The 15,030-nt window shown below is 45.2% G+C and overlaps 1 protein-coding gene across 2 annotated transcripts; it reads right to left on the reverse strand.

Annotated features, from left to right (window-relative positions):
* Positions 1-248: 248 nt before the first annotated feature.
* On the reverse strand, positions 249-14,170 carry LOC132387202 (zinc finger protein 585A-like). 2 transcript variants are annotated; one of them, XM_059959542.1, is made up of 3 exons: positions 13,999-14,169; positions 6,300-7,292; positions 249-6,215 (listed from the first exon to the last, which is right to left on the reverse strand). In XM_059959542.1, the coding sequence occupies exons 2-3, from the start codon at positions 6,888-6,890 to the stop codon at positions 5,448-5,450; spliced, it is 1,359 nt and encodes a 452-aa protein (XP_059815525.1). In that variant the 5' UTR covers positions 6,891-7,292; positions 13,999-14,169; the 3' UTR covers positions 249-5,447. The 2 variants fall into 2 exon arrangements, with proteins under 2 accessions (XP_059815525.1, XP_059815524.1); XM_059959541.1 differs by having other exon boundaries at positions 249-7,292; positions 13,999-14,170.
* Between the last annotated feature and the right edge of the window lie 860 nt (positions 14,171-15,030).

Raw genomic sequence — 15,030 nt, forward strand, 5'->3', positions numbered from 1 at the left:
CGGGAGTCTGAAAGGGAAAGGGAATCAGGAAGGGGCTCAGGACAGAGTTTTAACAGAAGAACATGTTCAGGGGTAAAGGGGTACAGGAGCTGTCTAATAGATCCTTTTATTTATTTATTTTTTGTTTGTGTGAACTCACAGAAGGTGACTGAGGAAGAAACTTGTTGACGGAGGATACCCAGAGGCGAGCAGGTCAGGCACAGAATCAGGAATTGAATTGAATTTATTTCATTCATTCATGAGGAGTATGTCTCCATCTAAATGTGCAAAGTGCAATCATAGTAATTTATAAGAGTTTATAATAATTAAAACAGACAATGTAATATAGAGTACATTCAAGTCAGCGTCAGTTCATCAGTCTGATGGCCTGGTGAAAGAAGCTGTCCCAGAGCCTGTTGGTCCTGGCTTTTATGCTGTTATGGTGGTAGCAGCTGGAATAGAGTGACAGAGATGTTATTTCCTTTGTCACGGGTACAGACAGTCGTCTCAAGTGAGGAGTTTGTGTGGAGATGCAGCTCCCCTGGAGATGGAGGAAAGAGGACACACCAACAGGTGGAACCAGCTGCGGGAAGACATGATTTTTCAGGTCTGACGATGAGCTGAATGTACCATAACCTTCAGACTGAATCAGAAAACCATTCTGAGGGTATTTGAAACGTCAGAAGCAGGGGAGATGTGATCACATGTGCAGAGGGCAGGGTTTGTGTCTACAGAACCTCAGTGAGATGGTTCAAGTGCAGGGTTGAAAGCACAGTGTTTGGTGCGGGATTTAATCACTGATTGTGACACTGTGAGAGGGTTAGTTTTGCTGTAAGGCAGCAACATTAATGGAAGACACAGGAACTTCATCAATTGCCAGTTATTTAGCAGAAGTGACCAATCCCAATGCTACCTTGACAGAAACAGATACTTCCAATGGTGACAAAGGGGTTCAGTCTGGATTATTTTAGGTTGGAGAGGGGTGTGGAGTTTTGAAATCAATGCCTTGCGGTGCCACCATCGTTAATTTAGCATGTCCGGAGTGGTGGATCACACAGCACGGAAACAGGCCTTTGGCCGGCCATACCTGTTCTGACCATCCACTCACTGTCTACACGGGTCCCATTTATCAGCACTTGGTTCACAGCCGACTGTATCTCGGCAGTTTCAATGCTCATCCTCTTCGTAAATGTTGTGAAGGGACCTGCCTCCACCACCACCTCGGGCAGTGAGTTCCAGATTTCAGCTACCCTCTGAGTGAGAAATCTCCTCCTCAGATCCCTCTGAACCACTTCATCCTCTGCTTAAATCCATGCCCTCTGATCGGTGGCATCTCTGTCCCAGGATCGTGGCCGATATGGGCATCAGTGAGTTCTTTCATACGGTTCAGCATGGTAAGTTGCTGTCGAAAGTTAGATCACACGGGGTCCAGGGAGAGCTGGTTAACTGGATGCACAGTTGTCTTGATGGTAGGAAGCAGAGAGTGATGGTGGGAGGCTGTTTATTGGACTCGAGGCCCGAGCCCAGTGAGGTTCCCCAGGGTTACACCCCATTGCTCTCATTATTCATTGATATTTAATTATATTTGGATTTGCATAGTTGGTTGAATTCTGTGCTCTACTTGATCTTTCATCGATCATGTTACTATTCTAAAGATTTGCTAAGTATTCTTGTAGGAAAAGATATCTCAGGGTTTTATGTGGTATCTGACTATATAAAAGTTATGTACTCTGATAATAAAATTTACTTTGAACATCAACCATTGCTACTTGTCATCTGGATCAGTAATCTGGTTAAGAATATACAGGCTATGGAGAGTAGGTTTGCAGCAAGTTAAAACAATTAATTTTTCTCAAAAAATATTAAGTATAAACACTCCGCTCTGTTTCCCTCTCCGCACTCAACCACCCCTCCCTTTACTGTCTTCCCTCTCTGCCCCGTCCACCCTCTCATCCTGACATTTCACATAAGTTCCGTGTGAAAGTGAATTATTTTCAGGGAATCTGAAGGGGAATTCTTCACTTTGGTGAAGAGGTTGATGAGAGTGTGGAATGAGCTGCCAGTGGAAGTGGAGGATGTGGGTTTGATTTAGACACTAAAGAGGGATTTGGGTGAGGACGTGGGTGGGAGGTGTATGGAGGCTCTGATGCAGGTAGCTGGAAATGGGCAGTAACAACAAAAACAGGTCAGCATTGACTAGAAGGGCTGATAGGCCTGTTTCATTGCTGCTTGGCTCTGTGATTCTAATAATATTGTGGTTTGTAATTTCCACAGTTAGTACATTGCTACTAATGTCTGAACCCAGAAATTTGCCCAAACAAGAATTGAAAGACTCTTGGCTGGCTAAAAAACGTGTCTGCAAGCTGTGATACTTGTCAAAGGGGGTGCTACTGAAAATGTAGGGCGCCCAAACATTTGCTTCTGGCCCTTTTCCTTTTTTTGTTATTTTGAAACTGTAATAGACTGAAATAAAAATGTAATCTTGCTTAAATATTAAAGAAATGTGTCATCTCTAACTTTATGCCTTTTGGAAATCAGGTTGTCTTTTACTCGCTGATCTATTCACATGAGCAGAACTTTTGACAGGGGGTCAAAAGCAAGGAAAATCATTGGGAAAATCAGATCGCTACTGGAAGAGTGGATTGGGAAAATCAGTTCTGCACTGGATCTCAAGAGAGAGAATTTCTAGAATGTCTACGAGATGGCTTTTTAGAACAGCTTGTTGTTGAGCCCACTAGGGGATCGGCTGTACTGGATTGGGTATTGTGTGATGAAACAGAGGTAATTAGAGAGATGGAAGTGAAGGAACCCTTAGTGATGACAACATGATTGAGTACACTGTGAAATTTGAGAAAGAGAAGCCAAAATCAGATGTGTCAGTATTTCAGCGGAGTAAAGGAAATTACAGTAGCATGAGAGATGAACTGGCCAAGGTTGACTGGAAAGGGACACTAGCAGGGAGGACGGCAGAGCAGCAGTGGCTGGAGTTTATGCGAGAAGTGAGGAAAGTGCAAGACAGATATATTCCAAAGTAAACTAAGTTTTCGAATGGATAAAGTATGTAACCGTGGCTGACAAGAGAAGTCAAAGCCAAAGTAAAAGCAAAGCAGAGGGCATACAAGGAAGCAAAACTTAGTGTGAAGACAGAGGATTGGGAAGTTTTTTTAAAAACTTACGAAAGAAAAGTATGGTCATTAATAGAGAAAAGAAGAACTATGAAAGAAAGATAGCAAATAATATCAAAAAGGATACTAAAATCTTTTTCAAGTATATAAGGAGTAAAAAAACAGGTGAGGTAGATACATGACCGAAAGAAAATGATGTTGGAGAAATTGTAAATGGAGATAAGGATATGGCGGAGGAACTGAACTGACTCCATGTGTGTATATGCAATTATGATAAGAAATACAGACCATAAAACTTAAATGACAAGCTGGCTCAGAAAAATAAATCATCACTCTGGATGAAAACATTAACCAGTGAAATGTGTATGTCCCTCCATGGGAGACATCCCAATGATCTGAGCAGACGAGATGGTGACAAGGAAGCATCGAGCACCTGACTGAGAGTTGGAGACTTCTTCCCAGAAACAGAGGAGTTCCTTGCGGAAATACAGGACGAGGTGGGTAACAAAAGTAAAACAAATCGAAACTTCATGAAATACAAACAAACAAAGCAGTAAGTGCAGAAAAGTCCAAGAGAAACCAGACACAGTCCAACACATTCTAGGATCCTGCAGCAGTTTAACTCAATCTGATTACTTACGCAGGTACAATCAAGTGGCAAATATCTTTCACCAAAATCTTGCTTTAAAATACAAACTCATGAATGCCCTCCATCACCTCATGAAAACACCATAAATTCAAGCCTGATCCAGTTTTAGAGCCAAAATCTTGCAAATTATATGATCATCAATACATTATTTCAGATAGGTCAATCCATCTGGTTATAATATTACAGGATAAACAAGCAGGAACAACTCCCCCAATAGATAAAACCATTCCTAACACACATGTTCCTCAACCAGTGGAACACCTCACAACAGGTAGTGTTTGTGTCGTCAGTCAGATAACCTAATTACTTTCTCTGTCAATCTGCTTCCAAATGTCATTCGTTGACATGCCCTGTTGCTGAATCCCCTCTCCTCATCATACGTTCTTACCCCGAACATCGTCCAGGGCCCCAAACTCTTCTCTGTGCAGACCTGCCTCTGGTTTCTGACCCAGCTTCATTGAAAATCCAATTGATGACTTCCCACTCTGCTTTCAGTCTTTAGAGGACAGTGGTGTTCGCTAACAACATTTTAGAAGTGGGGAAAGTGACCCATAATGTGGACATGAGTCGTGATTAAGGAGGTTAACTCCCAATGTCCTTCTTCCTCAGCCCAGAGATTAGAGGGGCAAAGAACATCTCAGACAGATGCGCAGTCAGCTCGACTTCTTCAGTCTGCAAGAAATTCAAGGGAAACATATTCACCCACAGAGTGATGACTATTTGGACCTCATCCCAGGGAGAGTGAGAGGTGAACAACAGGGGAGGATTTGAAAGATCTGTTGTGGAACAGAATCACTGGCAGGGTTCAGCCGGCCTGAGTTGACTCTCTACTGTACACTAGGTGTGTTATAAATTCACTAAGTAACAGAGACAGTGCTTAAGATAGAACTGATTCATTTGTCACAGATCTAGTCCCATTAAAAGTGAATATGCAGCAGAAGAAACTCCTCCCATGCCCAGTGACCAGGGTGCAGAACTGGGTGTGGTGAGCAGCAGCAATAATTGCAGAGTTCAACACTTACAATCACTCTCAAAATAGCATTCAGCAATGGTGATGGACAAATATCCTGCATGAAGCTTATTGAAACTTTCTCCCCTGTGTGAATCCGGTAGTGTGTTGTAAGTGTAACACACTGTAAGGTTTCACTGCTAATGTAATGACCTCTCTGTAATGTTTCACTGCTGAGGTAGTGGTTTCTCTGCAGCAGCAATGTTTAGGATACAACTAGAGATAACAGGGTTTTGGAGTGCTGGGCTATCCAATGACAGAAATGTTCTTTCTTGTGCGTCTGGATGAGAGAATTTCATGTGTTTTTGCTGTGGAGAGATGAGAAGCTACAAATGGGGAGAGTGGGCCCTTTTTTTTTACTTTACTAACCCTTTAGTCAAAGTAAGAATTATGAATCACATCTTGCGTACTGTTTGTTATTTTGGGGTATTGATTTGTAACAGGGGATGCGGCGCAGCATCCACACACATTTGGCTGAGCTAGGGGGCTATCACCCCCTATATTAAGCTGCTAGCCGGAGTGAGAGTTACATAAGGTTAGATGACTGAGTGAATACATTCCCACATTAACAGGAGGTTAACGGTCTCTCTCCAGTGTGAACTGACTGGTGTGTCAGTAGGCGAGATGACCGAGTGAATCCCTTCCCACAGTCTGAGCAGGTGAATGGCCTCTCACCTGTGTGAATTCACTCATGTACCTTCAATTGAGATGATTGAGTGAATCCCTTCCCACAGAATATGCAGGTGAACGGCCTCTCCCCAGTGTGAACTGACTGGTGTGCTTGTAGGCCAGCTAACTGTGTGAATCCCTTCCCACAGTCTGAGCAGGTGAATGGCCTCTCCCCAGTGTGTACTCGCTGATGTACCTTCAATTGAGATGACCGAGTGAATCCCTTCCCACAGTCTGAGCAGTTGAATGGCCTCTCCCCAGTGTGAACTAAATGGTGTGCTTGTAGAGTAGCTAACTGAGTGAATCCCTTCCCACAGTCTGAGCAAGTGAACGGCCTCTCCCCAGTGTGAACTCGCTGATGGACTTTCAGTTGAGATGACGAAGTGAATCCCTTCCCACAGTCCAAGCAGGTGAATGGCCTCTCCCCAGTGTGAACTCGCTGATGTACCTTCAGTTGAGATGACCGAGTGAATCCCTTCCCACAGTCTGAGCAGGTGAATGGCCACTCTCCAGTGTGAACTGACTGGTGTGTCAGTAGGCAAGATGATAGAGTGAATCCCTTCCCACAGACTGAGCAGGTGAATGGCCTCTCGCCAGTGTGAACTGAATGGTGTGCTTGCAGGCTAGATAACTGTGTGAATCCCTTACCACAGTCTGAGCAGTTGAACGGCCTCTCGCCAGTGTGAACTGACTGGTGTGCTTGCAGGCCAGATAACTGTGTGAATCCCTTCCCACAGTCTGAGCAGGTGAACGGCCTCTCCCCAGTGTGAACTCGCTGATGTACCTTCAGTTGTGATGACAAAGTGAATCCCTTCCCACAGTTTGAGCAGGTGAATGGCCTCTCTCCAGAGTGAACTGACTGATGTACCTTCAGTTGAGATGACCGAATGAACCCCTTCCCACATTCTAAGCAGTTGAACGGCCACTCTCCAGTGTGAACTGACTGGTGTGCTTGTAGGTTAGCTAACTGTGTGAATCCCTTCCCACAGTCTGAGCAGGTGAATGGCCTCTCCCCAGTGTGAACTCGCTGATGTACTTTCAGTTTCGATGATGAATTGAATCCCTTCCCACAGTCTAAGCAAGAGAACGGCCTCTCCCCAGTGTGAACTGACTGGTGTGCTTGTAGGTTAGCTAACTGTGTGAATCCCTTTCCACAGTCTGAGCAGTTGAACGGCCTCTCCCCAGTGTGAACTCGCTGATGTACCTTCAGTTGAGATGACGAAGTGAATCCCTTCCCACAGTCTGAGCAGGTGAACGGCTTCTCCCCAGTGTGAACAGACTGGTGTGCTTGTAGGCCAGCTAATTGTGTGAATCCCTTCCCACAGTCTGAGCAGGTGAATGGCCTCTCTCCAGTGTGAATTCGCTGATGTATCTTCAGTTGGGATGAGTAGGTGAATCCCTTCCCACATTCCGAGCAGGTGAACGGCCTCTCCTCAGTGTGAACTCGCTGGTGATCCATGAAGTCAGATGACCGAGTGAATCCTTCCCCACAAATTCAGCAGATGACCAGCCTCTGCCCAATGTGAACTGACTGGTGTGTCCACAGGTGGGAAGACGACTGAATCCCTTCTCACTCACAGAACAGGTGAATGGCCTTGTCCAGTGTGAACTTGCTGATGTACATTCAGTTGAGAAGACCCACTGAATCCATTCTCACAGTCTGAGCAAATGAACGGCCTCTCCCCGTGTAAAATTTCTGCTTTGCCAGTCAGTCAGATGACCAAGTGAATCCCTCCCCACAGCCTGAGCAGGAAGGATGATCGAGTGAATCCCTTGCTCCACTTCTTAAATATCTGGACAGAGACAGCAAAATTGGCATGTTGTGTTCGAAATTCCCGTAGATAAATTCCTTGCTTTTAGCCTGTAAAAAGATTTACAAAATCCATCAATGTGTGTGGGGCAACTTTTCATATGAGATCACTTGAGTTGTCACGGTGTGATCTGGCAACACACTCTTACAGTGAAGTTCAACCCAAGTTGGAGAGAGAAATCATCTTCTAACTGGGCACAGTGCTGGTATCTGGAATGACCATCAATTCCCTGATGCTCTTTCTGTCTCTATCAGAATGGGGCATTTCTGCCATCTCCAATCTTTGACCTGGCTCAGTTTGACTCTCGCCATTGGTATTGCTCCCTCTTCCCACTGAGCAGCACGGGCTCCTGGCCCCACAGTAACTGAAATACTCTCACACATTCCATGCACCCACCACTCTCTGGGTAAAAATCTTACCCCTGACATCCTCTTGGTATCTATTTCTAAGCACCATAAAACTATGCCCCTTCGTGTTAGCCATTTCAGCCCTGGGAATAAACCTCTGCCTATCCACATGATCAATGTCCCTCATCATCCTATACACGTAAAAATGGCTCTAAACATAAACAAGGAAATTACACATAGCTTTGGGAAATTGTCAGAAGTATACAAGATTATGAGGTTATAGGGTAAATGCAAGCAGCTTTTTCCACTGAGGTTGGGTGGGATGGCAACCAGAGGTCATGGGTAAGTGGGGAAGGTGAAAATTTAATGGGAACATATGGAAAAGCTCTTTACTGAAATGGTCGTGAGAGTGTGCAATGACATGTCAGCACGTGGTGAATACGAGCTCGGTTTCACCATTTCAAAGAGGTTTTGATGGAAGCCTGGATGGTAGGTGTATGGAGGGCGATGGTCTCGGTGCAGTTAGTTGCAATAGACAGCTTAAATGTTTTTTTGGCATTGACTAGATGGGCCAAATGGCCTGTTTCCATTTTGAATGTCTCCATTATTCTATGACAGAGAAGCTGGACAAACTTGTTTGGAAGGGAAAAGGTTGGAGTGACAACGGAGCAGCAATGGCTGGAATTTCTGGGAGCAATTCAGGAGCTGAGTGATCGACATATCCCAAGGAAGTGAAAGCATTGGAAACCAGGGGGACATAACCATAGTTGAATTGAGAAGCTAAAGCCAACATAAAAGCCAAAGAGAGGGCAAACAAAAGAGCAAAATCTATTGGGAAGCTAGAAACCAACAGAAGACAATGAAAATGTTCAGATGAGCTCAGGGCATGGATGATGATAAATGAGTCTTGGTAGCACCCAAAAGTCTGAGGCATTTAAAGGAACGAAATATCCGGGGCTTCAATATAGCCAGAAAGCCAAGATTCCCTGCACCAGTTACGTTTCAACTGTTACATTGTTAGGCACATAAAGTCTCTACACCCTCAAAATTTCACTTCTGAAGGCCTCCCACTTACAAAGTACTCCTTTGTCAGAAAACAGCATGTCCCAATCCACACTTGTCAGATCCTTTCTGATACCATCAAAATTGACCTCTCTCCAATTTAGAATATCAACCCATGGTCCAGACCTCTCTTTTTTCATCTTTATTTTGAATTTCATGGCATTATGAACACTAATTTCTGTCACCAGCCCTGGTCATTGCCTAACAGCTTATTGCACACTTCTACATCGGGAATTTTACGTACCAATTAAGGGCACAGTTGACAAACTTTACCCCATCTAGTCCTTTTACAGTATGGGAGTCCCAGTCAATATATGGAAAGTTAAAATCGCTTACAATCTCAACCTTTGTTTCTTGGCATGGTCTGTGACCGCTCTGCAAATTTGTTCCTCTAAATCCCTCAGACTGTTGGGTGCAACCAAGCCCCTATAATGGCCACAATATCATAATTCCCTGTCCTGAGCTCATCTGGCTTTCCTACAATGCTTCTTGCATTGTGATATACACAGCTCAGCACATTCATCGCACCATGCTCAACCATTTGATTGCTGACTCTGTCTGAGGTCTGAACAATATCTGACTTGTATCAAGAAAACCAACTCTCCCTCATTATCACAAAAACAATGGAGCTGATTGTGGAGGACAGGAGGAGTGGAGACACAGATAAGGGCATCACCCTGGGACTAGTGAACAACCGACAGCTTCTCCAGTTTCTGAATCCCCAGTAGTGGGCACTTAATCTGGACTCCACCGCGTTTGAACCCCTTCCGTCAGCGGCAGACCCTCATGTGATTCTGTGCTATGACACTAGGGGGTGCTCATTGAGGAAAGCCAATATTATGCACCCCTCGAGCGAGGGAAGTTCCCAGTCATGGTGATTGGACAGGATTAAGGAAAAGAGGGCAGCACATTACTGGCCGAAGTTCCGGATTTCCTTTGGTGGCAGACAGGACTGGTGGCTCCCCATACCATAGTTAGGGTTTGCCCTGGGTTCAAGTCAAAGAGCCCAGAGTTCCTTGCCTTCACCCTGAGGAAACAAGCCTCCAGCAGCGAGGGAGACTGGCAAGACTTGGCCGTGGGCCAACTCCGATACTGGAAGGACTCTGAGGTGAAGACAGGACATCTGGTAAGACTTTCTTTTAATATTGACTGAACCCAAGACATTGCACACAATCTCTGCTCAATTTCAGTCAAAATGGTTGACTGCACCAACTGCCCCCCATCCAGATCTCCATGAAAGGAGGACAGACTCTCCCATCCATTCCACAATACCCCCTCTAGCCCGAGGTAACTTTTCTTGAGGATGGAAGCTCTTTTGTGGATCCAGCAGGGAAACGATGCGATAGTGATGGACAATGAAGTAACTGAACAGGCCTCTTTTGAAGCAGCTGTCTCCGCCCAGAAGGCTGAGCTGTTTGCTCTGACTCGTGCCTGTATCCCAGCAACAGACTAAAGTGGGAACGTTCACACAGACTGCCGTTATGCATTTGGGATTGTACATGACTACGGGGCTCTCTAGGAACATGGGGATTCCTGACTTCCTCTGGCCACCCCATTAGTAATGCCACCTTTGTAAACAACTTACACACTGCTCTACAGCCACCTCGAGCTTTGGCTGTTATTAAATGAGCGGCCCACACCTGCATGTCTGACTGGGTCACTAAGTGCAATGCTTTAGCGGAAAAGACAGCGAAAAGTGCGGCACAATCCTAGTAGTTGTAGTCTCCTCGGGTTCCCATCAGGCAACCCTCTGTGACTTAAGCAGAACACGTTTGCCAGACATGCGGGAGGTACATACTTTTCATGGGGACATCTCTGAGCAGCAGCGCAAATTGTGGTCCCAGATGGGGTGCCAGAAAGAACCAAACTAGCTTTTTGGATTACTCCAAAGGGACAGGTTTGTGTTCCTATACAGTTTTTACCAATATTGGTCGATCATATACATGATTTGACACACCTGGGAAAGGAGGAAATGGTTGGAAACCTGTACCCTGCACACCGGGTATGACACCCTTGCCAGGTGGATCTTTTTCATGTCTACAAGTGGATTTTATTGAATTGCCTAGAGTACATTGCTATAGATACTGCTTAGTTATTATAGATGTGTTTAGTAGATGCATTGAAGCTATTCCAATTACCAATAATACTGCTATGTCTGTTGTGAAGATATTATTATGGGAAATAATTCCCAAGTAAGGCCCGCCAGAGATGCTGAGCTCTCACAATGGCCCACACTTTGTGGTGAAAGTAAACAAAGGGGTACCAAACGAACTAGCTATCAAGCAACAATTCCACTGTGTACACCACCCACAGGCCGCTGGCATAGTGGAAAGAGCCAATAGCACTCTGAAGAGTAAAGTGGCCAGACTAACAGTGGAGACTGGACTCACTTGTTTGAAGGTACGACCAATAGCCTGATTCCACATGAGGGTTACCTCACAGGGGAAAACAGGGTTGTCACCAGCTGAAATCATTCATGGACGGCCCATGAAGACACCCTGGGGACTAAGACCCTGTGTACCATTGTTCCCAGAAGTCTACCAGCAAAATTGGATATGCATACCCGAAGGGAAGAGATTGGGAAATATGTATGCCTACTAACCAAACTTTTCCAAGAATTACATTCACAGGTACAACAGGCTTACAAGGAAGAGAACTACCTCACAGAGAGAATGACTATCCCACCACAAAACATGGGAATTTTGTCCTAATCAAGAACTGGGATTGAGGAAAACTCTGACCTCAGTGGAGAGGACCATATCAGGTGTTACTGACCACTCCCACGGCTGTGAAACCGAAGGGGCTATCTCGATGGACACATTGAACGGACTGAAAATGTGTTACAGAAGGAACTGAGTAGAAGGGCTCTCTCGGACTGAAGGAAAATGTATTCATTGATAGTGGTCTTTGTGTTTTCCCTTATTGCTCAAACAATATCCGTGGCCCCATGTCAACACCTTTCTGTCTCTCTGTCACACCTCTGCCAAACAGGTAGAACTAGGGGCCTGCTGGGTTTGTGCTGCAATTCCACAGCATGGTAAAACTATGGTTCCAATGTCAGTAATCCTGCTCAATCAGAGTGAGGAACTCTAAGCCTGGGATTTCTCAAATAACACCCGGGGAAGTGAGGTGAGGAAATGCGGTCCAGTCAGAGATGACAGTGGCTGTCAGTGTTTTGAGGGATGGTATCTCAAGTTCCCATCAAATGGAACTTCCTACACTGGGAAACATGAATCCTGGTCTTAGTTGCAGCTGCCCAGCAGCAGAGAGAAATAACAGATTGAATGCTTTTGGATGATCGCTTTTCTCGCCTATGGAGTAGCCAGGAATTCACGAGAGACAATCAATTTACCTACAGCACTTGAGGAGCTGGCCACAACACTGCAGGGGCCCTGACAGAAACACAGTCCCAAGTAACAGAAATATCTACTGAAATGATTGCAATCTGGCAAACAGTCCTACAAAATTGTAAGGCTTTAGACTTTATCCCAGCTGAGAAAGGGGGCACCTGTGCTATTATTGACACAGAATGCTGCACCTATATCCCTGATGAATCTACTAACATTACATCCCTCTCCAAGCACACTGCCAAGGTGATTGATAGCATCTAGATAGAAAGCAGGACATGGTTCACTGAAGGGTCGAAATGGTGGTCTTTGAAGGTCTGTTCATTAATACATGGAGCAGGATATTGCATTATGACCTAATAGTTGTCCATATCATTGTTATAAATACTGTTGTACACTGTTTTTTCCCACTGATAAGTCAATGTTGTACTCATTTGCTTTCGCTGCAAAAAAATCACTGCTTTGTTGATCATGTAATGATCAAAAGGAGGGAATGATAAAATGTGTAAAAGGGTTAACACTTTGTTAAAAAAATAGCAACCTGTTTTTCTGAAAGAAACTGCTGATAATCAACAGATGTGCTAAGCCATGCTGAGCCATATTTCTTCTTGAGGGTAGCTAGCTAGGGTTTCAGGATGCTTATCTCCTTGTGCACTCATGTGTAGAGATAGGACAGCTTCAGTCTGTTCTGTGTGTGTAAGCCATTATGACTGTTTTGTACTCTGTCTTTAGGGGCTCCAGCTTCTCATGTAGTAAATAACTTTGGCTCCAACATGTCTTGTGTGGGGGGTAGCTGGACGGATATATCTGTGGTGTAAGGGGTATTGTTAGTCAGTTAGTGGATTGGGCGGGAACAGTCATCGACTGTGCCTGTTTGAGCGACTAACTGAGTAAGCCCGATGCTTCAAATAAAGAGTTTGTACTTAAACAGTCTCTCAGTGACTTGATCCAGATTCGACTTCCACAGAATGGGAGTGGTTTCAAAGGGCTGGGCTGCTGCTGGAAGCACATCACCAGACCTGGAGTGATTGCAAACGGGTCTGACAGAGGCATAACTGGTACTTCTGGGCATGTTCAGTCTCACTCCCAACTATTTCCAACCTTCCACTGTACAGGTATGTAATGTCTAAAGAACAATGTTTCAGTAAATGAGACTCACCAAACTTTCTCCTGACTGAATCACTGTCCCACACACGCCACAAAACGATATGGGATAAGAAGGAGCCATCATTCAATCATGGTAAAACATAAGACACAGGAACAGAATTAGATGATTCGATCCATCTGGTCTGCCCACCATTCAACCATGGCTGATTTTTATTCCAACACCATATTCTTGCCTTCCTCCTGTAACCCTGTAGCTACTTAACAATCTTTAGTGTATTAATCTCCCTCATAAATATACCCGAACGGCAGCCTCAACCAAACTGTGCGGCAACAGATTCCACACTTTAGACACCTTTTGGCCAAAAGATTTTTCTCAGCTGAATTTTTACAGGAGGCATCTTTATTCTGAGACGGTGCTGTCAGATTACAGACTCTCCGTCTAATGGAAAGATCCTCTCCATGTACACTGTACCCAGGCTTTTTAGCATTCGGAATGTTTACTTAATCATACTTCGCCCTCACAACATCCCACCGTCCATCTGAACTCCATCGAGCACAGGTCCGGAGACGTCAAATGCGCCTCATACATGAAGCCGATCGTTCCTGATATTATTCATGTCAACCATGTTATCAACACACCACTTGATCCTCCGTCACAAAGCGGAGGGCGGGGCGGATCTGCGGCACACAGCCTCACGTGACCTGTCGGCGGGACTTCCATTTCAACTCTGCGGAAATAGACAGCCTGGGCTCCTGGTTTGGATCGTTCAATGCAGATTAAAAGAAGTCGACACATTTTTGCCGAGCCCACATAACTGGAAAATAAATGAGTATCTGGCCCTCAGTTCGGGGCTCACGGCCAACATCGGATCGGGATCAGTCTCAATACTCACCAATAGGAAAGTGATATCTTCAGCCCGGAGACAGTAATCCAGATCCCCGGCTCCCGGATATACGAGACGAGAAGCCTTTCTCGATCCCGCAGACTTCAGCACCGAGCGTTAAGGAATACACCGCACACCCGGAGACAGTGAGCATGCGCGAAGTGTGGTACGTCATCAGGAGGGCGGGGCCACAGAAACAGCAGCGCGATGTTGCCCTCCTACGGTTGAATTGGGGGGGGGGGGGTAAACTGCATCACGTGACCGGTTTTGGTCTCCCACCCCAGAGAGATCCTGTTACCCGCTACTCTGTGGAAAGAAGCAAACTTGCCGCTCACATCTACTCTCACCTTAAATGTGTTAGACATTTCAACCCCCAGGAAAAATATATCGTCTGTCCACTCTGTCTATTCCTCTCGTAATCTTATAAACGTCCATCCAGTCTCACCCCAGCCTGCGCCGCTCCGGAGAAAACAACACAAGTTTGTCCAACCAGGTCGGGCTGTATCCGTCGAAACGAGCCGTCAACGTTTCGGGCCGGGACCCTTCGTCAGTCCTGAGTTCCTCCAGCGTGTGTGTACGTGTTGATTTGACCACAGCATCAGCAGTGTACTTTGTGTTCGTCCAATCTCTCGTTACAGCTCATGCCTTCTAATCCAGGCAGTGTCCTGGTAAAACTCTTCCCCGCCCTCTCCAAAGCCCCGACATCCTTCCGAGAATGGGGGCGACCAGAACTATATGAAACACTCCAGATGTGGTCTAACTAGTTTTATAAAACTGTGTTACGAACTGTGACGTTTTAGAACCGAACCAGCAGCAATAGAGTTCACACTGGAGTCTGGTTTTGATGGTTAATACACTGTTTATTAGTATTTACTTAAACATAGTAACTTAACGAAAGTTAACAGTGTTAAGTGGATATATGTGTAAATATAATTCCCCAGACTATCGAGCCTGAGGAAACAAAGCTTAGAGTCTTGAGATGGTAAAGTAGGAAAGTTCAGAAATCCACGGAATAAATGATGGGAGAGATTTGTAATCCAG

Source organism: Hypanus sabinus, unplaced genomic scaffold (assembly GCF_030144855.1).
Source record: "Hypanus sabinus isolate sHypSab1 unplaced genomic scaffold, sHypSab1.hap1 scaffold_164, whole genome shotgun sequence".
In the NCBI taxonomy this organism is placed as follows: Eukaryota; Metazoa; Chordata; class Chondrichthyes; order Myliobatiformes; family Dasyatidae; genus Hypanus; species Hypanus sabinus.